Source organism: Leptosomus discolor, chromosome 27 (assembly GCF_034619465.1).
Source record: "Leptosomus discolor isolate bLepDis1 chromosome 27, bLepDis1.hap2, whole genome shotgun sequence".
NCBI classification, from domain to species: Eukaryota; Metazoa; Chordata; class Aves; order Leptosomiformes; family Leptosomidae; genus Leptosomus; species Leptosomus discolor.
Window position 1 is genome coordinate 1,054,992 of NC_141417.1, and position 27,101 is coordinate 1,082,092.

The following is a 27,101-nucleotide window of genomic DNA, read 5'->3' on the forward strand; positions in this document are numbered from 1 at the left end:
CTGCAGAACCCCCCAGCCATACCTACCCTCCACAAGGGTATTCGTCAACCCGGTCATTACGCTGTTGGTTCGGTCCTTTCTTCCATAGGACGCGTTCACCTGATCCATCGAGACCAAGAGAGACCCACCAGGTTTCTTCCTAATTTCGATTTCAGTAGTACCCTGCAAAATTCGTGTGATGATTAATATAAACTCTTCCGTCTTCCCAGCGTCTCACATACTCTCAGCCTAGAAATATGGCACGTATGCCCAGGAGAGAAAAACATCTTTGTTCCTGCTACCCTTCTCGCTTTCCCGCATTATGTAAGTGGTCAAACCCCAACTCAAGCCCTCATTTCTGCCAGCACCAGTGCTCCGCAGCCTTAGACAAAGTAAGGACTAGATTTTAAAGCACATGTCTAATGAAGACGGCTGTAGTAACTCTGCAGGGCTACCGAACAGCGCAGAGGGGCAGTGACTCTTTTCGCTAGGCCACTTCACAACCCATCTGGCCAGAGTGTGAACCCAGCCTCATCGGAGCCACCCAAATCAATGAGGTTTAGGAACTGAGCATTGGACAGTATCAACCTTTATTTAAAAATCTGCATCTGAATATGAGGATAAAAGAAGCTCAGCCACATCACTGTCTGAGAACTAGTGGGGATTTCTCCTTCTCTAGCCCACTGTGAAGCTGATTCTCTAACACAACCGGGAGAGGAAACCACCTCTCGATTTCACCCCTTGATTGTTCGTATTTCCCTTTAAATCTCCCAATATTTTATCTTATTGTGGAGAACATTCGCCACAAACGTTGGTTGGTTTCCCCATTCTCATGCTCTAAACAGCTTGTTATGGATTGCCCCGACATACACCCAGGGTTCCTGCTACTATTAGTCCGTTAATTAGGGACCCAGATCCAAGCCTTTTTTCCCCAGGAAGCTGGGTCACAGATTGGAGAAGCAAAGAGAGGGGAAGTCAAAGCACGGGGCGTTCAACCCTTGATCAGCTGCGGTCAGACAGACCGACTCCCGCTCCGCCTGGCTCACTCGAGGGCGGCCACGGGAGAGGAGAAGGGGACACGCCGCCTCGCCTGCGCTACCTGCTCCTCGACCTCCTCACGCTGCCATGGGCAGCTGCCTGATCCATCCTCACCTCGGGCAGGAGGCGGCCCCCGGGCATGCTGGAAGGCGGGCCGCCGATGAGGGACACCACGCCGTTGCAGTCCACCGTGCTGTTCCTCTTCACGTTTCGGCGGAGGTTGGGGAAGATGCGCGAGGACCGGCTGCCCTGGCTGTAGCCGCTGTAGCCGCTGTAGCTGCTCCTTCGATCACGACCGCGGATGGGGATGAAGAGGGAGTCTCTCCTGCCTTCGCTTTCCTCCACGGTGCTGTGCTCGTCATCGGCAAACTCGTTCTCTGAGCCTGGGTCGCGAAATCGCCCTTTGTAGCTGAAGATGCTGCTCTTGCTGTTGTGTCGGGAGAGAAAAGGGGAGCCTGGGATGCTGAGGAGAGACTAGGAGGGAGAAAAGAAAGAACGACAAGAGCGTGAATAGCATGGAAACAAAGCACTGCAGAGCCATCAAGTGCTGCTAAAGTGGTTTCGCTCCCTCTCCACGTCTACACAGACCACCACCACTTAGCCGCCAGCGCTGCTTTAGGCACTGTTCACTCCTGGCTGGCTGAGCTACGTCGGTGAGGAAGTTACTGGGACGGATTCGCTGCTCTCCAGAACAATTTATGCCAGGGTTAGTGTGTGCAAGGGCTGGAAATTTGGGCCCTAAGTGTCCTCCTGATCCACTGCAAGTTTAAGGTGGAGGGCACATTCCTTTGACATGCTAATCAGGATCTAAGCTAGAACATTATCCTGACTACAAGCAAGCACAAACATTAGTGAAGGAAACGAAAACTACCTGGTTCATGATGGAAAACTTCCTTCCTAGCCTGTTATCTGGTAGCCTGAATGCTTTCCTCCTCATGCCATCCTCAGATTCAGACTTGAACACCTTTTCATTGTCACACTTCTCGTCTCCTTCTGACAGCTCCTTGTCCTTTCGTTTTTTCCTCCTGTTTCGACGCTCCTTGGCGCTCTTGGAACTGAGTTTGGAAATCTCCGAAGAGCTCCGAGACATCCTCCCCCCACCATCATCTTCCACAGCATCTTCCGAGACTGTCCCTGCCGAAGTGACCATAGCAGCAGCCTGAAGGTGTAGGCAAGAGAAGGGAAAAATAAATCAGATCTTAATTATACTCCATCTTCTGCTTCAAGAAAGAGTGTGGCTTAATGCAGGTAAGTACCAATCTTTGGGGCAGGACTGAGATGCTTATTATTTCTCTTGGAAGAAACTTGCAGCCAGGACTTGTAAAAACTTTTACAGTGTACTTTTGCAGGTAGTGAAATCTATCTCAGTCCCTCAGCTTTGCTTTGCTTATAAGCATTTGATAAAGGACCAACAAAGATGTACATCCCTGCTCTGTAATAACAGGCAAAGAAATCTTAAAATATGTAAACACAACAAAAAATATACAATCAAAACACTCACCTGTGCTTCTTCCTGTTGCTTTTTCAATTGTTCTAACATGGCCTTAAATTCTGCCTCCTTCTGCTCTGCCTCCTCCAACGTGGCCTGGTTCTGCTCTTCATAAGCCATCGCTACCACAGCCAAAATTAGATTAACCAGATAGAACGATCCCACAAAGATCACCAAGACAAAGAAGATCATGTAGGTTTTTCCTGCTGCTCGTAAGGTCTGGAAGTAGAAAAGAAGGGTAGAGAGAAAAGGAAAGGAGAAAGCAATTTCAGAGTGACACCCGATACGTGAACTGATCCCAAGTTTCTCGGCCTGAATGCTTCTAAGAAACTCCAGTGGTGCTGCATATTTACCACCTCAGCACTTCCACTGCAAAGCACTAAGACGCTGCACGTTCATTACCCATAAACACTAAAGGTGACATCCCTCCTCTCCTCTTAAGGGAACATCCAACGGATGCAAAATGAAAATGATTCCAAAGTACAGCGTGAAACTCAATGCTTAGACTCCCTTAAAACAAAAGCAAATAGAAGAAAAGCCCTTTCAGCAAGGTCCCCAAACCATCCTCGGGTTACAAGGAAACACTCTGCCCTCCAAAGCGCCTGAGCGCCTTCTGGGAGCAGAGCTGAACAGCTCACCGCCTTCTGCAGCAGGCGGGCAGGTCCTTCCAGAGCTGATTCACAGTCCAGCTGTACGCACGCTGAGGACCCACCGTCCCTTCTGGACTTCAAAGCACCACACCTGCTCACAGGTCACGTCCCCTTCCTCCTCGACACACAACAGCACGTTGTGCAGCTTTACTGGTAGTTATTCTTCCCGAGAGAAGCAACACAGTAAAGCTTGTCACGTTGGCCTTTCCCGTATTGCCCCCAAACTCCCATCTTGCATAACACCGAAGGAAAGCGTTTACTTACTAATTGATACAAGTTTTCCCAAAAGTCCTGAGTCATAAGGCGAAATAAAGCCAGAAAAGCCCAGCTGAAAGTGTCAAAGCTTGTGTAACCGTAGTTCGGGTTCCGTCCTGCTTTCATGCACGTGTAACCCTCCGGACATTGACTGCGAAGAAGACAAGAGCCATTTCAGGGCGCCACGGCGGCAAAAGGCACAGAGCAAGCTGACAGCATGCCCATCACCCCTGCTTACGGAGATTTTCACAACTCCCCTAAGAGACGGCGTGCGTTTTGCTCTCCGTGTCAAGTCAGAATAGCAGACAAGGAGACGACAGTCAGGATTTCAGAAAAGCCCTGTTAGCGCCGTCCTACGGAAACAAGACGCGGCAACGTGGGGCTTTTCACCTGACGTGAGCCGAAAGGACGAGCTCTCGCCAGAGGAGCTGCAGGACTGGGTGAAAAACCAGCTGGAGGCAATAGCACATGGCAAGTTTCCATTTCTGAACCTCCATCCCCTACTTCTCTGACGATTCTTATGAGTGGATTCAGAGGGAAATAACACCATTAGTAACCACCATTAGACGTGGCTGCCCCCTGAGGTGACAGGAGAAATGCCAGCTTACGTTGTGTTAGTCAAACAGATAGTGACAATGGATTAAAAATTGGATTAAGAATCGTGAAACCTTTTACATATGAAATAACCCCAGAACCAACAAAGGAAGCAACAGGAGATATTCCAAAGGTTTTACCATCATTAGCCAACATCAGTGGTAATTAGAGTCCCTACTTTTAATAAAGCTCAACACTCACCCTGCATCTGAGCTGTTACCACAGAGCAAAGGATCAGGGGCGCCAGGAATTATGTAAAAATTTGCTGAAGAAGACGAAAAAGAAAAGATTACATGCACACACATATGGAGTTAGAGGATTTCACATCCTATAGCACTATAAAAACCTTCCCTGAAGAGCCTTCTAGATCCCCTACTGATAAATTTATCAGTAAACTAACTCAGCTCTAAATAACACTGGCCCCACTAACTGTGCCGGAGTTTAAACACCTTTCTGGAAGTCAGCACAGCACTTTTAATAAAGATTTAAAACTAGCTGACCGCACAGTAGAGAAGCTCAAAGGGAGAAGGGAGGAAGAAATCAAGTGACAAAAACTTGGAGGCTGGTTCCTGGATCATCCGCAGCATCACTTACAGCTCTGAAATCCTGCCGGCGGGGAAGGATGCTGCGAAGCAGAAACGGGGACCAGCAACTTCATGGGTGTTCTCTGAAGAGCTCAGGAAAACTAAGGGAAGGACCTGACATCCAGCCCGGGGACTTCAATGGGCAGAGTCACTTCCCATTTACCACATTAAACCAGTTTTTAATCGGAAACAAAACAGGAAAAAAAAAATGCATTTTGGACAAAATCTTTAGCTAAAAGAGCACAGCCGAGACCTTCCAAAGGATGAACCCAACTGGAAACCCCTTAACAAGGCCAGGTTTCTCAAAACTGAAAAATACCTGAGTGAGGGCTTTTTACTGCGCAAAGCTGGACACACCACATTATAAGCCGTGTCAGAAATCCTGGTCAGCAGCATTAAGCCAAACAAGAAGGTTTTAGGGAGTATCACTGCAGAAATACCTACACATATTGTTGGTGTATTCCTCCCAGTCAAAGCCCCTAGAGCCGTTATCCAGGAAAGTCTCATTCACATTAATTGGCCATATCACACACTTGTTCCTTAAATTGCCCATAAACAGCTGCAACCCGATCAGAGCAAAGACACTGAGACAAAATACTGTCAAGATCATTACATCTGACAGCTTCTTCACAGACTGAATTAGGGCACCCACAATGGTCTTCAAGCCTGCAGAGAAGAAAACAAGACTAGAAATCACTCCTGTAGAATGAAAAGACATTGAAAATTCAAATACATACAGTACCTTGCGACCGCTATATCGTGGCAGCAGATTGTTGCTATAAAATGGCCGGGTTCCTGGGAACCACCACCCGCATTCGGGTTCTTCCACACCGTGCAATAAAGGTGATGAATGAACCCAGCTCACCCGTTCCAATGGGGAACTAGCAATAGTTAGGACAAAACAAAATACCAGCGTTCCTCCCTGAGAATGTCTGAGCCTTGCAGCAGAGGATGCAAAGCTACTCAGGAGTCACTGCCATGAAAGCAGGGGTTGTCGAAACAAAGACGTTAAATTAAGATACGCTGCTACAAACCTCTCCGTGGACACGTTTAGTCGTGTTTAAGCCTGGCTTATTGGCACAAACGACAACAACTTACAAAGATCAAATACCTTTCGAACTGTCTACATCTTAAGTTTCTACCGCTTAACTAAACTGTTCCAGCACTTCCCCTTTCCTCGCAGGAGCTGAATCTTTCATTTAGATCATGGGCTTTGTTACGGGCAGGGCAGGATTTCATCCAGAGCGCTGGCTCCTGGGGTTTTACCGAGGCCGTCAGGATCATCAAGGCTCACTAATAAAAGTAAGCTCAGGCCTAAGCCAAGAATCCTGCTGGTTTTCCAAACCAGTCTGGTCTGCAAGAGGAACCTTCCATGCACTGGTGGAAGAACGCGGCACTGGTGCTTTCAGGGAACAGATCTAAACAAGCAAGAATTTTGGATGCAGAAACAAAACAGTACTGGGGCCCTTTAACCAGCCCTTCTGAGGTTAAGGAGGGTGGATCTTGCATTTAAAAATGATTAGCGAAGGAGGAAAAAAAAATAATAATAAAAAAATCACAGATCCAGCCGAATTCAGGGTTAGTCAGATCCGAGTCTCTGGCTGAGGCCACGTAAGCGTCCTGCAATAAACCTCTGACAAGACACCCTTCTATACCAACAGAGGTTTGATCCATAGCAGGAACATAAAGATTCAATAATACCTAAATAAAAAGGAATTCTTATGGAGGAATAACTTTTAAAACTGTCTTTTACTTCAATCTTCAAAACTTTTAATCAATGCCAAAGCCCCACTCCAACACAAAACGGTTTTTGCTGTTAGTTCTGGCAGACAAACAACCACGACAGCACTCGCTTGCATGCTCATCTCCATTGCTCAAATATGCACCGCTCTGCACATGCAGCCATTTGCACCAGCGTCTGTGTGTCTGGTTTGTATGTTGCTCCCTCACAGGCACAGGAGGAGGATGGGGCTTGGAACCGGGGCGATAAACGGGCAGCAGGAGTGTTCCCAGTCCGGTCCCAGCATAAACACAACTTCAGCAGCTTTCAGCTGAAGCAATCGCCTCCGTGTGCTGCAGATCCAGGTGACCGCTGGGTCCTGTTTAAGTAGGTGTCTCCCAGGCTGGCACTGCCTGGAGGCTGATGGCATCAGTCAGTTAAAATACCAATAACTCAAATGCCAATAAAAAGGTATCTTTAGACCACCAGAGAGTTCAACACGGGCTACTAAGCCGTGAGATGAAAGCAATATTCTGATGGTTTAGCTCACAGGAGCCACAGTCTACTGCTGTCACACAGATCCACGCAGACCCTCTACCTGCACGGAATTTTGGCCGGTGGCATGTTACATTCTGGTAATATTTCCCATTTTATCTTGCCTAAAAAACACACTAAGGATAATTCCAATTATCGACCGAAGATGTAGTTAGCACTCGTCACAACACTAAGATGAGTTTCTCATTAGCTCAGCACGGTGCTACAATTCCCATTCCATTACACGTGCTGAAGCACAAGGGGAACCCCTTTATATTTTAATATTAAGTGTATTCTAAAAATCACTTCCTCCCTGAGACATGACAGCACTAAACCCCATAAAGAGCACTCTAGACCTAAGTTCATATTCGATAACCCAAAAGGCTAAAGTGCTTTATGTCCCTCCTATTGTCAGCCACAAAACTGAGAGGGGAGCAAGGTTTGTGCTTGACCTCTGTGCGGCAGAACCACAGCTGGGCCACCCCATCCCAGAGCCGAACCGATACAAACAAGCCAAGTTTTGCCACTTGCAGTTCCAGCCGCGGGTGGGCTCAGTGGGCCCAGCACTCAAACGGGACCCCCTCGGCTGTGGGCAGCCCATCACCCCCTCAGTAAAGAGCACGGCTGCCCTGAAATTAGAAGGGCTCAGATCCACCCCCCTTGATGTCATTTGCAATAAAAGGAAAACTCTGTTAGTTTTGAGTAGTGGGGAGAGACTGATACAAAACTGAACTGTTCTGCTCCTTTCCATAGGAGACGAGGCATGCTGTCACACATTTAGTCACCAGCTCCTTAAAGCTGCATCACCTTCACTTTGCTACGATTATGAAAGCAAAACACATACGAAACTTATTTCAACATCGATGCTTTTCTTTGAGCAAGCCAGTTAATACCTGTAGCAGGCTGACAGAACCGCAGCTGCACTTCAGATCCGCCTAGTGCACTGCTAACAGCAATTACCAGATACCTTTTGCTCTTTGTATGCGCACTGCCAAACGTTCAGGAAGGCTAAGTAAGAACATTACTCTAGCATACTCTCATTCGGTGCAAGGAAAGCAGGTGCCACTTAAGAACATCATGCACAACAGCCATGTACATCTGATGGGTTTAGCAGTCTGGAATGGGGACAAAAGTGATGGGCCCCTACAATTCCATAGTCTCTTTTCTGGCAAACGTATATGCAAGTGCAGCCTGAGAAAGCAAAAGAACCATGGTCAGTTAATGCATTAGGAAACAAGAGGCAAAGAAATAGAAGTCCAAAAGTCATCAAGTGACTATTCAGGGTGTCTACCTTGAGACAGGTCAAGCACCTACAGACGCTTCAGTGCCAGTGAGAACTGAGTCTTGAGCTTGACCTTAAGATTAGGGACACTTTTGAGAAACCACCTGGACGAGACTTTTCTATACAAGAATTCAGGATGAGAATCGTATTCTCAGTCCATAACGGCTCCGCGGCCTCTTACAATAAAGGAAGGGCCATTGCTGACCCTTTGACACCCAGACTGAGTTAAGAGTCTAGAAGTAGCTCTATAACTGACAGTCCGGCAAAGTCCAGCTCTGGGGGTGGCACGTGAAACGGGCAGGTCTGTGAATCGGGACTTCTGGCTTGCTGGAAGCGCAGTCAGTCCTTTGGCCACACACCATTGCATTAACAGCTGACAACCGGTTCCACTACAACATACAAACGCAAAAGCTGGTAATGCCAACGCTCCCTTTGGCTTAGTCTACCTCCAAAAGGCAGCATGAGCCCTTTCTGAAGACGGGGAGGCAAGAGCTTTGCCACTGCCTAGAAGACAACCTGCCCCAGATCCCACCTGACTCCAGGTAACTGAAGTAGCCTCACGCAGAAAGGTTTTACTCTTGGTTGGGTTTTGCTCGCTCGCTTTACAAACTTATTGCTAAACCAGCTCTACAAACACTGACGATAACGGGATGACTCGCTGAGCGAGAAGCTCTTCAGCCCGAGAAGGGAGGGAGTGTCTGATTCTTTATCCATCTGGAACTAAACTTTAGGCCTGGCTTTCGTTTTGGAGATGGGATAGCCACATGTGCACACAGGGATAAAGAAGTATGGAACAGCAGACTGTTCGTCCCACAATTGGAAGGCCCACAAGCCTTAATTTCAAACTACTCTGTTTACACAGACTGCAAAGCCCATCAAAAATATCCCAGTGCCATTTCTGGGAAATAAGCAATGCAGGACAGGAGGGGAGATATGGAAGAGAGATACACGCAAGACCAGCCTTTAATGCTGAATGGTTCTCACCTGGAATAACAGAGATAGTTTTCAAAGCTCGGAGAACTCTGAAAGTTCTCAATGCTGAGACATTCCCAAGGTCCACAAACTCTGTGACATATCTGCAATGAGGGAGGTCACACACAAAAAACACAATGACAATACACACACCAAAATAAAACAACAACTACAGACAAAGCAATACATCACTCACAGGGGCCTGTACCCAACAGCTAACACCAACCGGAGGCCGCCTTACCTGGAATTACAGAAATAGTTTTCAAAGCTCTCAGAACCCTGAAAGTGCGCAGAGCTGAAACATTGCCTAGGTTTACAAACTCTGTTATATACCTGCAGAATTAAACCAGAGTTAATGGCACCGTTGGGGTCACCTTCCTTTTCATATAGTTGTCTGTTTGTAGGAAACAGCTTGTAATTTAAAATGTTTTAGAACTGGCACTTAGAGAGAGAGACAGAATATTTCAGAGCCAAAACACAGTTTAAGTCTCTCCACACCGCAACCAGCTTGTCCAGGTGCACGGTTAGACACTTGCATTCTCGCCTATATAGGACTTGAAAATTTAATGCTATCTGTCAAATATGCGAGGAGACTTGGTGACACCACGTCAGTTCAGTGGTTTCAGGAATATTCACTTCACTTCATGTTTTTAATTAAGCATGACCATCTTTCGCTTTGATTAGCATCCTTCATTTTATTCCTTTACGCTTTACCACCCGTTCGTGAGCCACAGGTAGGTAGGATTATCCCTGTTTTACAAGGCGATAAACCTGAGATACACAGAGGATACGAGGCTCAGCGCAAGGTTAACGGAGTTAAATTTTATCACAGCTTAGAACAGAGTATTTCCTCCGGGCTGGCTGGGGAGAAACACGGTATGAAAAAGCCAAGAAATGCACAATATTCAAGATTCTTCCTGGTGCAGAAAGGCCTGAAGTGCTTCATAAAACTTAGAACTTATTAGTGGGATTTAACTAACGCACAGGGTTGCTCTAGCCCTTGACACAAACAAGGATGGCATCTGATGTCCCCAGCAACCTCACTGGAAATAAGGAGGTTACCGAGTTACATCAGCCAGAGATTTAGCACATTTATTTAAGACCAGTGCATGGGGCCTTTTAGAGCTGTTAATTTATCGAGAAACAAAGGAAATAACCAATTCACAGGTCGAATCCGGTCTGTGTGCACAGAACTGGGAGCCTCACCCACACGGGTGGGTTTACACTGGGCACAGCACAGCCCCATCTCTTCCAAAGTAAAACTCAAGTGAGCTACTGGTTATTCGCCTTTTGTGTACAATGTCCAACTCTTTGCATATAATTTAAATACACAACTAAAGGCAAGTAGAAAAAGAGCAGAAACACAGGAACGTCAACCACCTTGGGTGCAGAATCCAGCCAAAAAAAGGGCATTTTATGCAATTAAAGCGTTTTACTACGATTAAATTCAAGTGCTCTGAACCCTTGAAGACGAGGATCCTGAGCCTTCCTACATGATCCCCCAGATTTCATTGGCCATTGTTGACTATAGGAGCCCAAACACGCACACGTGCAATATTCCAAAAACAAATTTAAAAGGGAAAAAAATAAATCTCTTCCACCGGCGACTCAGACTACCAGTGACACACACCCGGGTTCCTCAGCGGCACTAAGCCTAAGCAACGATCAGCGCAGGCCAATAAGGAAAAAACCCAGAAATCTAGCGTGCAGCTCCTGGTTCAGCTGTGAACTGAGACATCCCCATGAACTCCTCATTACCAGACCAATGTAAGCTGATCGGGCAGAAGAGAAAAGAGTGAGGAAGGAAAATAAAGTGTCTCCTTTTCCGACACTGCATCTTCATGGGAAATGGGTTAAGAACTGTTCAACCTAAAGTCGCATCCCAGGACATTTTAACATGCAAGCCCAAGGACGGAGGGAGGGGTAGAGCCTCGAATTTAAAGACATTTGGCTCCTCGTCCTCTGCTTAAGAGGACAAGCTGCCACTCAGGCACGTGAGCAATCTAAACCACCAGGCACTTATAAAGACTTATATTAATAAAGGTAGTTTTCAGAAAATCATCTTTTTTGCAGCAGCAGCTCCACGGAGTTGCATTTTACATCTGGGACTCCATGTCAGGCTAAAGCTTTCTTTTGAAAAATCGAGAAAGAAATCTCGTGGGGATTCACTTAAGTTTTCCTTGATTTGTTTTTTTCCTTACGCACCCACCCTCCTCCTAAGGTGTCATCCCCTCCCGTATGCCACAAATACCTGAAATAATCTGAAAACACAACTTACGCCATCATGATCACACTGAAATCTAGCCAGTTCCATGGATCACGTAGGAAAGTAAAGCCATCTATACAGAAACCTCTTGCAATAATTTTCACAAGTGATTCAAATGTATAAATACCAGTGAATGTATACCTGTTATGAGGGAGAGAGAGAGAGCCGCACTGAGAAGTTTGCAGAAATGTCATTTTAGTCATGAAAAAAAGATGAATTACAAACACTTTTGTCTAAACAAAGTGGATATAAGAGACGACTTGTGCTCGTGCTGGCTTAAACAGGAGCAGGAACAGATTTCTCGACAGAAGAAAACCAACATGCTGTGGGATTCTTCAAAACACAAAAGCATTACTTACTCCACATTCTTCGACCATTCAGGTGGGTTACTAAAAGTCATGAATACACAGTTGGTCAAAATAGTGCACATAATGATCATGCTAAATACTGTAGAACAAAGTCAAGGATCAAGTGATACTAGTGTGGCTCTTTACATCCCCCTATGGCTCCCTAAAGATCACTGTACTGCAACAAAGTTCAACAACGATTTCCAGTCTATTCTCTGTGGATTACAAATAAGAGCCAAGATGCTTCCAGCAAGCATGGGGAATAAGACCAGGGTGACTATACATAAATAGTATTTTTACGTCACCATTCAAGTTATTTTAGATTTTCTGGTATGTCTTAGCAAGTCAAAAATCACACGCCTAAATGAAAATGTCTCCCCATATAATTGCATCTATTCAGTAACATCAAAATATATCGTCTGCTAATATATCCAACAGGAAAGCAGTGTTGCAATCCATGGACCTGGGATTTAGCTTGGAGAAAACCTCACAAATCTTTCCAAATGTCTCTGCTCCCTCTGTGTGTTCAGGATCTCGTGTGTCATGTTGGCAGCTGGAAGGTTCTGGCCCAACTGATTCGAGGAGCGTTGCAGGGACAGCACAATTTCAGAATTAGAAGTTTGAGTGGATTTTAACTCCTGAACTATTAGCAGAATGGTGAAATCCAGGGTCAGATCCAAAGCTGTTTGACTTCCAAAACTGTTTAAGCAGACTCAAAGGGATCTTCGGTCAAGACCCAAGATCCACTGCCAGCATCTCGGTCTCCCCCTGACAGACCTGCGCCTCTCAGCTGCGTCCCAGCACAGCCAGAGGGGAGGGAACTCTACGAGAAATAACACAAAAGGCAAAGAGAACGTTCCCAGCCTCAGATCCCAAGTTGACTTTGAAAAGATGGAAAAGCTTTTCCTTCATATGAGATGCAGGAAGCGAGCATGCAGAAGCCTCTAAACCAACAAATGAATGCGTTTCCCTTTCAGAGTCACTTTCTAAAAATAAATAAATAAACAGGGCAAAGCAGCTCTTTCAATATTCTCCTTTTTTTTTTCCTCTCTCTCCCCTATACCACATGCAGATGATGTTTCCAAAGCGATCGGAGCTGTCTGAAGCCCTGCAGTGGAACGTTTTGGAATAGCCTCGCCATTAGCAGGAAGTTTGAGAGATGCCAGAAGAGCAAAAATTTGTCAGTGTCTAATTACATATAAGGTACCTTTGGCTCCTTCTCCAGATACTAATCCTATTTAACCATTTTAGTGGCTAGTTAAAGCTCAACTCCTCCTCGTGTGAAGCACAACCTTCAATCATCTCTGTTCCGAAACTTCTCAATGTCTGCGCACTGGTGGAAGAACGGACAGGTACAATTTAGACGGGGAAAACAAACTAAAAGTTTACTTGATGGGATGTGTCTAAAGGACTGTGCTTTTTCATTCAGAAGAAACACGGCTTTGTGTGTGCTCTGAGGCCAATCCAACTCCACCAGGTGCAGAACCATCATTCACTTACACTATTTGCATTGAGCAGTAAGACAACAGGTAAGAGCTTTTTCAATGAATATACAAAGGCAAAAATAACTCAGTAATAAAAAGGATATGAATGTATCAAAATTTTAATAGCTATTCTTCTAAACAGATTAAAAGGACTTAAAATGTACAAGGCAGGTGTGGCACTAAATCGGAAGAGTGTTTTCCCTCTGTTTAGTACTACAAAGGTCTGTAGAGAAACAAAGAAAGAAAGAGAGAGAGAGAGAGAGTTAATGCATGAAAATCAAAGCATGAACAAAAAAAGACGAACAACTTCCATGGTAAAAAATAGCATTTTCTGCTTTTTTAAAGAATAAGCTCCTTTATGAAGGGTACACCATACCTACCAGTACGTCATGAATAATTCTACTCCAAACCTTCCATTTTACTAGGCACCTCAGATGGAGCAGAAGCGAAACCTCCCATCCAAGAGCGCACATTCTCCCCGTTATCCCTGTCTAACAGAAAAGAACCGAGGCCCAACGCAACCAAGGACCACAACTTTGGGAGCAGAACCGGCAGCTGAACCCAGGCTTCAGGCCAGCGCACAAGCCCCATCTTTACAGCACAGTGTTCGGGGAGCCTGTGCCTCCTTCCCACACCTCGCTAACAGCTACCACAACGAACCGTGGTTTTACAAGACAGCACCTCACCTGCAAAGGAAGATGGACAGGTAAGCAGAAAGCAAATGCCATGGTAGAGTCACCCCCCCCGCCCCCCGCAGCAGACCCAAGTCAGACACCCGTCGTCCCCACTCCTTGGCAATCTTGAGCACACGCCACGTTGCTGCACCAACTCCCGGCAGTCATGTGCTCCCGCTGCCTTTAAGGAGCGCGATGTTAAGGTTCGCTACTTTATACAGAACCTGTGGAATGAATCACGTAAACGTGAGGCAGAATCGATCTCATCTCTCCATCCCCAGCCTTAAAATACAGACCCGCTATTTCATCTCCCCGCTGGCGAACACGCATATCAAAAAGCACCGGGAGAATCACACGCAGCCATCTGGCGAGGCAAAATTAGAACTGCGGGTGCTTAATACCAGCACGCTCAATGCACCTACCGCTTGGAGGAAAAAAAGGAATCTGCGCACACCGAAAAGCCAAAGCCCTTTCCCTGGCACCCTTTTCCCATTTCCCATTCCCTCCGGGACGCCGCGGCAGCAGGGAGGAGGCTGAACCCAGCCCGCTGCAGGGGGACAGAGCAAAGCCGGCCTCGCTGCAGGCTCGCTCCCCGGCACCAGCCCACCGTTTGGCACAGCCCCGAGCCTCCCGGAGTCCAACACAAGGGAATCCACGAGGGCTTTCTGCCAACGCAGTCACTGTGCTTCCCCAGGAGACTCGCTCTTATGAAATTTGTCATTTCCCTCCTAGTAAGTGAAACAACGTATTTTAGCTCATTTGGCTAAATTAGACCACTGAGCGGCAAATTATTGGAAAAGGAAATCAAAATCAGATTGTGGTTCAGCTCTGAGTGAGAAAGATTAGTTAGCACAGCCACTAATGCATCCCTCAACAAAAGCACTTTAAAGACAACCCTGGACAGCTCTTAAATAGCAGCATCAAGAATTAATGAACAGATTACCTTGGCATGTAACAACATTCTAAAGGACCATAAGTTTTTCAAAACTGCAGATTACAGAGTGGTCAAGGGACGCCCGATTTTCAGAACCAGCTGTCTCTCCTTCCCTGACACCACAAACTTTCCGAGACTCACGTACCACTCATTTTTGGATCTTCTTTCATTGTCCCCTGCAGAGGCTTCAGAGCGGGACCCCCATCACACCGGGACGCTCACGGGCTTCAGTCGTGTCCCTCAAACACTGAGCTCTCAACTCTACCACATGTTTTAAGCACTGAAATCTCCAACGTGACTGTGCTGAACATTACGTGGGCACAAGGTGAGCCGGACAAAGACAGAAATTCCCCCCAAACCCCATGCAGTGGTTCTGTGAGGCGGCTCAGTTTCATTACGCCTCCGTTTTACACAGGGAAAATGCCTGTGCCGGAGCCCTACGGTTTGCTCAGATGCGGCTCAGCAAGGCAGCAATAAACCCGCTTTTCACACGGCGGCACAGGTACGTGCGTGCTGCTTCACAGATGGAAACCACCCAGCGCCTTTGGACCTGCACGAGAAGAACAAGCCGGGCTCAGCGGGGGGGTGGCTGTAAGCCGCTCCGTAGGGAGGGTCAGGGCGCTTGCCTCGGCACGCTGCGGCGATGACACGGGAACAGACATTTTCAATAGCTCCTTCACGAGGATCGACCCAGAAATTTGGCATTCCCGGTTGTAACCTAAGCCGTTTCATCCAACGATCAGGGCAACTGCCCACCAAACATGAACGCCACGTTCTGCTTGCCAGCTTAGCCCTTCATCTATGACACGACCTGACACAAGGCAGCTCCTTGTTTACTCTTCCGTGCTCTGCCCAGCCTCCTCTTTTCAGACCGTAATGCCTGCCGAAATTATTCCCGTCCATAAAGCCCACCATAACTGGGCCTCTCCGTACAACCGTAACACAAACACGGTGCAGTACATCCCAGCCTGCTCATTGATTCCAATGGGTCCAAGATCCGCTGCTCCAGCTCCCCTGTGGGTCTTACAAAATCCTGGGTAAATCCCCTCTTGGCCTTGTCAATAGAAAGAAGAGCACAAAAGCCAAAAAGTGTTTGGCAATTTAAAACCTTATCTTAGTTTTTCTTTATGCTGCTGACATATTAAAACTCAATTTCAAAATGGCTGCATGCTCTTAAAATCTTTGCTGGGTCACGTCCAAGAACATCCTCAAGCCCTTTTAAGATCTGCTGAGGCAATGCTCAAAACTCAGAGAAAGGTGATAGCCACAGAAAGGCATTTTGCAGTCGCCTTCTACAAGATGAAGCCTGGCTGAACTTTCAAAAGTCTCGGTTTGTTGTTAGAGAGCTGTGGAAAAGGCTCTGTCCACTTTAGTTTCCTTAAAGCTGGCTGGGAATCTACACTGTACAGAAACCTTAGAAACAGCTCTCTCATGGAAAGAAGTAAGATCACAAAAGACCAGTCTTCTCTAAATCATTTTGCAAACTAGCGCACTCAAGAAGCTCTGCTGGAGCGCGTGACAGCATCGATCAAGTGATGGCAAAAAGCATTCCAGTTACATGAAGATTTAAAATACTCTTGCTGCATGCAGGTTTTACATTAAGCACTCCTGTAATGGCTGAAAAGTGAGGAGGAGTGGGCAGAAGATGGAAGAAGAAAACAGCTTTATGAACAGCCTAAGAACATATGGAACCATATTCCTACAGCGGTAACCGATGGCTGCCTCACTCGATGCTAAGCAAGAGAGAGCGACGACTCTCCGATGACACCCCGAGCAAGTTACCTTAACACAGCTATTTTCAAAATTAATTTACAGGGAACTCTGGCACCCTGTAGGCTGAAGACTTATATACAGAATTAAACGTCAATGCAAAGTATTTTTCAAGTCTGTTTTGGCTCACAGAGCTGTACTGCCTCATACAGAAAGCACATGATTTAATATTTATTTTTCCATCCCCCTCAAAAGGGGACAAATTTATTCTTTCTTAGCAACTTACTCTTCACCATTGAAAAGTATCTGCCACATTTTGCTCTTGCTTTAATCTCATTTCAAGCTCATTATAGGAAAAAACCCTTGACAGTTTTTGAAATTTACCAACTAAAACATCCCTGAAAGACATGTTTTAAAAAATAAACATTGTCCAACACCGATCCGGATTTAAGTTTTAACAACATTGCGCTTTGTCTAAGTAAGGAAATCCATTCTGCCTCAGCAGCGGAAATGCTTCTCCCTCCTTCCACTCACCACCAGTGGGCTGCAGCTATTTAGGTGACTGCAGCAGAGATTCTCTCGCCTCCCGGTCCGTGCCACACGCGGCAGACCCTGATCACAGCACGGAAGCTCTACGTGCTACGGCAACGCTCGGGGCTGGAGCAAGCAGCACCGTTACCTGCCGTCTCCTCCACAGCCGTACAACAGCAAAGGACTCCGTTACACTTTCCCTTCCTCCCAACACCCAGAAGGGGCTGGAGAAGACGCCTGACAGGGATTACACTCTCCTTTCTTCATGCTATCATGGCAGCAGGGAAGACAGCTAGGAAGGGCACGCTTACTTTTCCTGCTCCTTTTAAGCCTACCGGAGAGATGGAGCGGAAGAAAAAAACAACATTAAACACGTAAGACCTGGAAGAGGTAACTAGCTTTTGGAAATAAGGATAAAAGGCTGATTTTTTGAGATGGTCCCGATTCTTCCCTCTCTTTCCATGACTTCACTCAAATGCAAACCCCATTAAGGGGTCCGTGTCCTTGCACGGCCTTCACCTTGCCCTACAGGAGTCAGAAGCGAAGGCTCCTTGAAGCACATGCTAGAGCCAGACGTGCCTCCCGCAAGCTGGTCTCTCACATCCCTGTAATTTTCCCAGGTCCACGCAGCCAAGGTGACATTCTGGACCGGAGGGCCCATTTCCAAACGGTGCATGTGACTTGACGAAGTTGCAAGTCACTCCATTGGCACATACGCACTGGAAAGATCCTCAGGTGCTCATCTGCAAGCTATAGGTGACCTCGGACAATCCCACTCTCACCTCAGATGGTCACGGATGTAGAGGCAGCTTTCTACAACTGCAGGGTTCAGTTTTCCACTGAAATGAATCCACCTAAGCTTATACATGTTCTCAATTCCCAGAATATTCAGGGACCTTCTAAATGGAGCCATTGCAGGAGCATTATCAGCTTTACCTTGTTCTGTAGCAAGTATGAGATTCACATCGAGTGAAATGGAAGTTACCCGAGGAAAACGACCACAACCTGGCAAAAGTCACGTTCAATGGGAAAGAACAGGGTGAGGTGGTGTTCAGTAGGAGTGACAGCCTAGGCCGCAAATGAAAGAGAAGGAGAGAGAGGTCTAAAAGATGGAAAACCATTAAAAAATAGAAATACTAATCAGGTTGAGGAAATAGAAGAGGATGATGGTCCTTACTGCTTGCTTAAGCAAACACTGAAGGAAGAGAAGACTACGAGGTGATCAGCTGCTTTGTTCTCATCGCTAGGGATGCTCACACAGGCAGCTTTCCTGAATTTTGTTTGCACATGTAGCCAAGGAAGTTCATGTACCTGCCTTGTGAGTTTTTTTAATTGAAGCGTTTCAGGTTTCCACAACAAATATCATGGACAAGTATTCCTTCTGCCATGTGCTTCAGGTCACAAATTGGAAGGTGAGTACTCTCTGCAAAACAAAGAATCACTAAAAAATTCTCTCTGGTACTTACATAAAGACAAAAAGGAGCTAAACTGGCTCCAATATCTGCTACCTGTGAGCAAAGGGACTTTCCCGATTCTCCTAAGAGTCACTACTCCCATTTTGCAAAACAAAACTGAGCAAAGAGAAGTAGCTCGGACAAAACCATCGCTTGCAGGGCTGGGCTCCGAACCCAGGGGTTTTGACTCCCTGCACCATGGTGCTGTTTCTAGGTCACACTCTTTCTCCTTTAAATACCAGTTAACAGGCCACTGGAAAGTTCAGCTTCTCAGTTAAAATGCAGTTGCAGTTTCCTTAGATAAACCAAGATCACTGTGTCCTACTGCAAGGAAAAGCAAGCAGCTAATTTGTTCCTATGCGTGCTGTATGTCTAGCTTTAAAAGAAAAGACCTATGATGCAAAGCCTTCTGGCAAATGCTGGAGAGGAAAAAAAAAAAAAAAAATCTTGGAAAACTTCCCATGATTCAAGCAGATTCGCAATTCCTGATGATTCAGAGAAGGGCCTTTTTTAATGGCCTTAAAAAAAAAAAAATCTTTGTGGGAAGTCACTGACTATTTGAAGCGACAAAGAAGTAGCACGCACCGAAGCTATCGCCATACTGAAGCAGATGCAAAAGAAACAGTCGGTAAAACGTGAATCCAGTGGTTATGGGAAGAGGTTTTTTCACAGAACAGCAAGTACGAGGTTGGCAGGGCTGTGCGAGTTTTGTCTCCTGTCTCCAGAACCTTCCCCTCCATCTGCAGCTGCTCCAGCTCCGGGGAGAGCTCGCATCCCCGCACGCAGGCACACCCAGCCAGCAGCAACTCTGCGAGCGGCTACATGCAGAACCGTACGGCGCTCTTCGGGAGACAAGACAGATGCCTTCCAAGTTGGGAATGTGGCTTATTTTTCTCTAAAAATGAAAGATTTATTAATAGCATCGCGTTGGGAGGCAAATATGGAGACTGATAAAGCGTGAGGGCTAACGGGGTTCCCCTCTGCCTCCGACTTCTGGTGGAGCACTGAGACAACGAAGAAGCCTTTGCCCAGTGCTCCCGGACACGGCAGTGCCCTCTGCCCTTTCAGCACTGCCCTCCCATTTTAGCTAGAAAGAACACGGCCCAGTTCTCCCTCATACACTGTCCCTCCAACTACACGAACCCAGCAGGGGCACAAAACGCTCCTGCTTGGATTTGCAACGACATTTCGTAACCCCACCTGCCTCGGTGGGGCGCGAGCGGCCACACACAGCCAAAGAGATCCTGGGAACTGCTCTTCAGCTACGCGTCTCTCTCGGCTGCCCACACCAAAACCAGGCAACACCAGATTCGTTTAACAAAGAGAAAATAGTTGCTTAATAAACAGAAAGTATTTCTGGGGGATAAGGCAAGCTACCTTCTCAGCAGCTGTCAATACATTTCCTTAGGCACAACATCCACCAAACACCAGTCTGCCCAGGATTCAACACACAGACAAATCACCGTACTTCAAAGCCCTGTTCTGGGTTGGTACCTGTCCTCCTGGCACCACTGCCACAACAAATAAGCATTACATTCACCGGCGTAAATGCAGAGAAGTCATACCCAACGCCAGCAGAAAGTTCAGTTGAATTCACGTGAACAGCGCCCTGCCCGTCACAGAATCACTTCCGAGTGTGGCAAGAAATGTCTGCCCCAACACAAAGTCGTAAGACATTGTACTACCCGTGACAACTTACTGATTCTACGCGAGAGCCGTTCCACCCAAGTTTTGAACGGTCACATCACAACTGTTGACACACACATGGTCAAACCTCCAGCTTCGCAAGCAGCACAGCTAAGCCAGAGTTATAGGTGGTAATTATCTCAGTGTATTCAAATTAATTTTCTAACAAAGAAAGCAATAAAATTAAACAGTAGAAAAGAACCCCAGTTTTAAGTCACACAGCCTTCTAAGGAAATCAGTGACCACGGTCTCCTTATTCCACCAGTAGAAGATCCCTCCCCTCCATTTCCAGCATAGTGTTTGCTTACTCACCACTTCCCTCATGACACCACTGCATTTCTTAATACATCTCGGCACCCATAAATGCCTCCTGCCATATCATCTTAATTCCACAGTCAAATATATTTTAAAAATAAGAATTATGAAGATGAAAGCAAGTTAATTATTTGTTCTCACATCTTTTTTGTTATGATTCTATATCCCATTGCTTCATAACAATCAAATTCAGATGGCGTTCCATGCAACTAATGAAATACACACTTAAAACCATTACCCCTCAATTAAATTCTTCTTGTTGCCCTCATGGTTAAAATTGTCACATTAGCACACCTTTATTTATTTTTAGTTTCCAGACCTTGTTCTCCTAACTCCATCCAAGCAGGTGCTTAAAGATTGATCATAAAATCTGTATTAAACCTCAAAGAAAGATACACCACAAAACAAACAAGCCCCATCCAAAGACTCCATTCTTTGTCTTCTACTTAAACCATACCCAAACCTGCAATTTCCTAAGAAAAAAGGCGGTTTAGCGACTTCTTTCTTGCAGACTCACTTTCTGGGTCATGTAATAAGGGTCAAAGTCCTCCAGTGGTACAGCAACCAGGCCTTTTGGGATGTCCCCGTAGATGAAAGGCAAATTCTTCCCCGCCTCAAGGTCACTGTTTGGTTTTGGTTTGCTGTCTTCATCGTCATCCCGGTGGCTGCTGTCTTGCTTTGGCCGCTGCTTCTTTTTTAATTCTGCGATGTGTTTCTCAATGTTAGCCAGAGACTCCGGAGTGAAGGGTTTAAAACTATCAGGGCCTGGTGGTGCGAGCAGCCGTGCTGCCATCTTTTCATCCTGCAGCAGCTTCTTTAGTGATGTTGCGCCCCGGACAGGTCAGCTCTGCAGGGGAGCAAACAGCACAGGCAGAACAAAGTCAGTCACCGCAAAACCCGACGGGCAAGCACAGAGCGTTGGGATCCAAAAGCAACCCTGGTCTTCGAGCCCTCACGGGGCCGGGCAAGCAGACCTGCTGCTTTTCGGTCCCAACACGAGCTACAGGCAGAGGCACCCAGTGCTGGACACGGGTGACCCTGCCCGTCCCTGCCCGCCAACCCTCCCCGCTGGCGGCCGCCCGGATCGGGGCGTCTCCTGCACACAAACTCCACCCCAGACTAACGAAACCCTGCTGAAAAGCAGCTTTATCAAAACCAGTATTTTCCTGCAAAAATGATTCTACCATTGCTCTCTAGCAAATTGATTATTAGACAAAAACTCCAAGTCTGCTCTCCTGCCGGGGCCGGGCCAAGGTGTTCAGCCTCACCCGGCCGGGGCCGGGTGTTAGCTCACCCCTCGCCCGCTACCGAGGCATTCAGCGAAGCACGAGGCGAAGGAGGAGTAACCCGGGGCTGGGTGTACGAGAGCAGCAGCCAACAGGGAACAGGCTGAGCTCTTTTGACAAAAAATGCTCCTTCGTGTCCTGTGGGACATTATGGCGGTTCGGGAGCAGTTTCCTTGGTGACTCCAGCGTGGGCCAGGGAGGGCCCCGAACGCTTCTGCAGGCAGGACCGAGCGCCCAGCGGGCTCAGCCCTTCCTCCCCCGGCACACGCCACTTCTCTACTGCGGGAAGTCAATTCTCACCCTGTCATTTTACACATAGATAATGATCAGGGTCTCTGTTCATTTCAGGCCCTAAGAATGAAATAATTTTAAAAGACTTTCATCAAGGACAACAGCAACCTCTGAAAGTTAAAGGCCTATAATATGCGGGTTAGAACACAGAGTCTTCTTTGCATCACACGGAACGCAAATCCGCACCTCTCCAGGACAAAAACTGAAGAGAAGGGAGGTGGGCGAGGTACAGAAGCACAGCTGAGGAAGACCTCGCAGAGCTTCCAGCCTGCGCGGGAGCACAGACCTCGGACAGGGCTTCGCACTGTCCCTCCAAAGAGCACCGCGCTCTCTTCCCCCCACTCCCACAAGAGAGAGGAGCTGCGAGGAAGTTCGTTCAGCTGAATCCAGCCGCCTACAAACCCTCTGCAGCTTTGCACCTTTTGCCAAGCACTCGCTCGAGAACCAGCAACAAGAATATATTGCATTTGGAGCTGCCGGTACCTCTTCAAGCTTTTCCCACTCCCAGAGGAGGCCAAGAGAGGAGAGGAATTACAGAAACCCTGAACTGATGCAACAGCACTGCAGTACTGCAGGCTGGAATACAACCCAGCCCTGACATGGCTTGGCACTTCAGGGAGGAACCTGAACACCAAAGCGGCAACAAATTCAAGAGGAAAGGTAAAATAACCGCGAGTAGACGGCACAGAAAGAATCCAAAAGCTATGCGGGATAAGGTCCCTTCAGTAAGGAAAAAAGATCCACGGTCAGGTCAGATCTTTTAAGCTGACACGCACACAGCATCGAGATACATATTAAAGATTTGGAATTTCTGAAAGCACAATGACTTTCAAATTCCTTGAAAACTATGATATAGGACTGAATTGTTAAAATTCAGCTATTTTAGCATGATGTTGGCCACCGATGGTCTTCACAGCCCCTGGCTTTGAAGACTGTACAGTATTCACGTGGGAAGAGTTCGCAGCAGCCAGACACCACCGGCACGGAGGCAGGCACGCTCCCATCCATCAGGACGAGCCGGGACACGTTTGCCCAGCCTCAGCCACAGGCACGCTCCGAAACGGAGAATCCCAACTTTCTGTGGATTGCGGTGGACTCCACGCATAAGTGCAGCACAGAAATAAGGGAGTCCTTTTCTTAACAACATCTGGAGATCCCACAGTACCTGGGGCCTTTCCAAACGCCAGAACATCTAGTGCAAAGCATCCTTCCCAGGGATTCCAGGTTTTCCTTGCAGCTGCCTCACTCGAGCTGTGACATTGCCATTTACACACTTTCTGAGGGCTCCGATTCACATGCAAATCTAAAGCTGCACCACACCTGGAGAACTGAAGCGCTGTTTCCATCTTAGGTTTTATTTGGAGATCTAAAAAACTTAAGTGTAGATCTCCCCTCTTACGTAACTACGCAGCACAGCCCAGGCTGGGGTTCTTTTCATGTAATCTCGACCAGGTATTTCTAAAGTAATACCAACAAAGGCCCAAACCAGATGGCAAGAGGGGGAAAGAAAAGCCCGTATCTTGGTCACATTATCTCAAGAACCATCACAGAATAGCCTGATGATATTAAGCAAAAATTAATTTATTCTATTCTTGCAGCATTTGCATGCATTTAATTACCAAATTTCCCACATACTGTGAAACTATATAGCAGCATTGGGGATGTGGTCTAATTGAATGGCACAGATAAATATGTAAGGCCTGAATTTAGAAACCAAAGTAGCTCAGGGACACAGTATAAAAAAGGGAAGAAATGAAGGCACAAACAAACGCCTGACTTGGATGCACAATTACACAACCGGCAACTGGGAGCAACCGCCTAATCCATAAGTGGCCATTTAAAAAAAACAAAAGCAAATGAACCAAAAAACGGGACGGTAACACACCCATACCCAAACCTGGCGCACAACTGCACATCACAGCGGCTTTGCAAAGGTCCCGTCTATCCGTAAGTCACGAGGCACTTTGACGCTGCACCGATAAACCAGGGGCCGAGTTTCCCTCCTGCTACACGTTCTCATCGTGTCCACACGCGGCGCAGACCGTTCTGAAGTGACAAGAAGCAACTGCTTTTGTTCCAGCCTTTGGTACTACTCGTAGGGCTGTTGTTTGCTTAATTTCAACACGTAATAGCGACGTGGGGCTCTCATTTCTCGGGAGGGTCCTGTCTGTCCTGACTTCATTTGTTTTCCCAGGAAATTATCACACATTAAGGTAATGGACAAAATGAGGACGTAAACTAAAAGGATGGGAATGGAATGTCTGTTTAATTCCTTAAATCAGACCTGTAGAGCAGTTTTTAAATCCTTGACAGCGCAGCACTACACGTTCTGATGATGACGAGCCAAGCTCTGCAGCTCCAAGAGCCAACCCCTAAGCCTTCCCTTTACTCAGCACACTCAGACGTAACAACCTGGGATATTTCAGAGTGCTAGTTCTATTTTCCAAAGCACAACCAGGCAGATAAACGGTGTGGAACGGCCCAGTGACACAGCCCCACCAAGCCCGCCGCGCCATGCACCCGCAGCGCTCTGCCAGCGAGGAGCAGCGGTTCAACCGGGGGGTGTGGGGCACTCCAGCTGTATTGAAGCAAAAAATGGTGAGAGTATCAGGGATTCCCACCTTCAAGATTTACTGTTTTTCTCAGCAGGAAGAAAAGGAAACCTCAATAAGAACAAAAAATGCCCACGGGAGGGTACAGTAATATTTCTCAAACGCCCATCAAGGAGGGGGTTTTTAGTATCCATTGAAAGAACGGAATGAGTTTAAAGTGCATGAACATCTGCTAAAAACCCCAAATCCCCCCCAGGCCAGCTGCACGGAATGAGGGTGTCAGCACATCTGCCACTGGGTGAGTTCAGGCTCCGGGCTGCCTGTTTGGGTAAAACTTTCCATGGTAGAGGCCTGTGGGGGAAGCCCAACCAAGAGGGTGAGCTGGTGTTCATTCCCTTCCCTTTTCATGTGTTTCAATTAGTTACTAGAGGGTATTCAAAAAACACCAGGCATTTTCTAATTACTTGATTTTTTAAAATAAAACTACTGCTTAAAGACCATTACAAAAATGAGTCCTTATCCATATGTTGACTGAACGACCAAATATTAAACGATCTTCAACCTGAAGATCTCAGGATTTAAGTAGAAAAGTTCCTCTGCAGAGAGAGAGCGAGCTATAAAAGGGGAAAACAACTTGTCCAAGGTCACGTGGAAACCAGTGGTAGAACTGGACGCTGATCCCAAGCACTGGGACTCTCCCAGGCTCCAGCGCAGTTAATAACGGGCCATACGTAACAGCCGCCTCCTCCGATACCATCTCCAGCCACCAGAAACCTCCCCGCACCCCGCGCAGCCAGCTCTGAACCCCAGAGTCCACAAGTCCTGTTCTGTGTGGCTCATCCTCACCTTCATCAATAAAGACACTTCCACAATGGCCCCTCTGCTCTGCTGAAGCGGCACGGCGAGCTGCTTTAGTCTAAAAAGCCTCTAAAATTGAGTTTACAGCTGAGCATGGTCTTGCTGGGATATACAGCAACTGGTAAGGATAAAGCTAGAATTTGTTTTAGCACTTTCCACATTTGATTCCTCAACCTCTAACAAGAGAAACATTCCGAGGACTGTGACAAAGACCATCCAGGTAGCACGGGAGAAGAGGGTACGTGCCTCGCTGAGCCACAGATAGGTGCGTCGGGAGGGACGCTGCGCTGCTGGGGGGTCAGCAGTGCCGCTCCCAGCGACTTCAGGGCACCCAGGGATTTGGCCCAGGCACCTGGAGTTCAGTGCATAGAACCCCCTGGGGCCAGACTGCCTATTTACACACGCATTTTTCAAAGATCAAAGATTTTACACCACAAAAAAAATCTGTACTGAGGTGCCCAGTTGCTAAGACTTAATTATTTTTTCTAAATGTTCCCAGCAGTCCATTTACTGGTACATTATGAAATATTCTGATAAATTATTCAAGCTGATTGTCAAAATAAATTAAAAAACACTTTTGAGGCAGTATCTTTGCTTTAATACATTTCTTCATTTATTAATTGGCAAGATTCAGTCATTCACAGTACGTCTTCCAGTTCCTTCGAGAGAGAGCCCTTCTGCATGAATTTTTATATAACCCGCACAGACACACATGGCTTTCGGTTTGAACACGCAGGGTTGGGGCAGAAAGGAAAACATAGTGTAGATGCACAGCCCTCTGAAATTCTGCTGCACGAGAGCCTAAAAAACTCCAAGCCAAACCAAAATATCCACGCCTGAGAAAATCCATGGCTGGAAACAGCCTTCAGAAGAACTCACCGACCTTCTCCACCTGCAGGAAATTCTGTGTGTCTAGAACGGGCCAATTTTATCAATGAAGCGGTACAGCAGTACCGCTGGCTGAGACGCAGGAGGAGCCTTTCCTTTAGAGAAGCTCTCAGGTCACATCTGATGTTACGAAGTGGAAGGAAGAGGAAATAGTTTCACTTTCAAGTAATATTTACTGTTTTGTTGCTGCTCATTCTCCCCACCCTATGTAAAACACTGCAGAAGTTTCCCGGGCGCTCGTCTCTAAGCAGAGCTCAAGGGCAGGCTCTGGACAGGGCAAGGCAGCGCTTACGCTCTTGAAACAGGGGTGGCAGAACTGAACGTACCCCTCTCAGGGCAAAAAAATGAACAGAAACGTAGGGAGGAGAGAGAAGCACAAAAGCAACCAAAAGCCACAGAAAAACATTAGTGAACGTATTAATATTTAGAGACGCTTCAATAAAAACCTGAGAAACTACAGATCTAGTACTGCAGGCTTTTTCGACCCCCAGCAGCAGCAGATCGATGGCCGTAACCCCACTCAGTACGGTACCAGGGCTGACAACAGCTCACCCCAGCTCCCCGCCAGCCGGCCCTCAGAGCTGACCCGCGTTCATCACCAGTCTCACGGAGGAACTGGGAGGGTCACACAGCCTAAGCCAGCTGAAGGGCAGCGCTTCAACTTCCCCTTTTCAAAGCCTAACTTCTGAAAAAAGCTGGGTTCAAAGTAGTTATTGTGTAATAGGTAA

The 27,101-nt window shown here is 47.0% G+C and overlaps 1 protein-coding gene across 8 annotated transcripts in view; it reads right to left on the reverse strand.

Annotated features, from left to right (window-relative positions):
- The window catches only part of SCN8A (sodium voltage-gated channel alpha subunit 8), a 42,960-nt gene extending 21,669 nt beyond the window's left edge, over positions 1-21,291 (reverse strand). For 2 of the 8 annotated variants that reach the window (XM_086478589.1, XM_086478587.1), the window contains exons 1-12: positions 21,016-21,291; positions 13,299-13,417; positions 11,723-11,812; positions 11,376-11,504; positions 9,110-9,201; positions 5,034-5,255; positions 4,207-4,270; positions 3,421-3,562; positions 2,519-2,725; positions 1,889-2,176; positions 1,132-1,491; positions 27-162 (exon numbers count right to left, since the gene is read on the reverse strand). In XM_086478589.1, coding sequence (XP_086334715.1) covers positions 27-162; positions 1,132-1,491; positions 1,889-2,176; positions 2,519-2,725; positions 3,421-3,562; positions 4,207-4,270; positions 5,034-5,255; positions 9,110-9,201; positions 11,376-11,504; positions 11,723-11,812; positions 13,299-13,417; positions 21,016-21,291 — 2,125 coding nt within the window. Of the gene's footprint in view, positions 1-26; positions 163-1,098; positions 1,492-1,885; positions 2,177-2,512; positions 2,726-3,420; positions 3,563-4,206; positions 4,271-5,033; positions 5,256-9,109; positions 9,202-9,338; positions 9,431-11,375; positions 11,505-11,722; positions 11,813-13,298; positions 13,418-21,015 lie in introns of all 8 variants that reach the window. The other 6 variants (XM_086478590.1, XM_086478588.1, XM_086478584.1 and 3 more) reach the window with 5 other exon arrangements.
- Between the last annotated feature and the right edge of the window lie 5,810 nt (positions 21,292-27,101).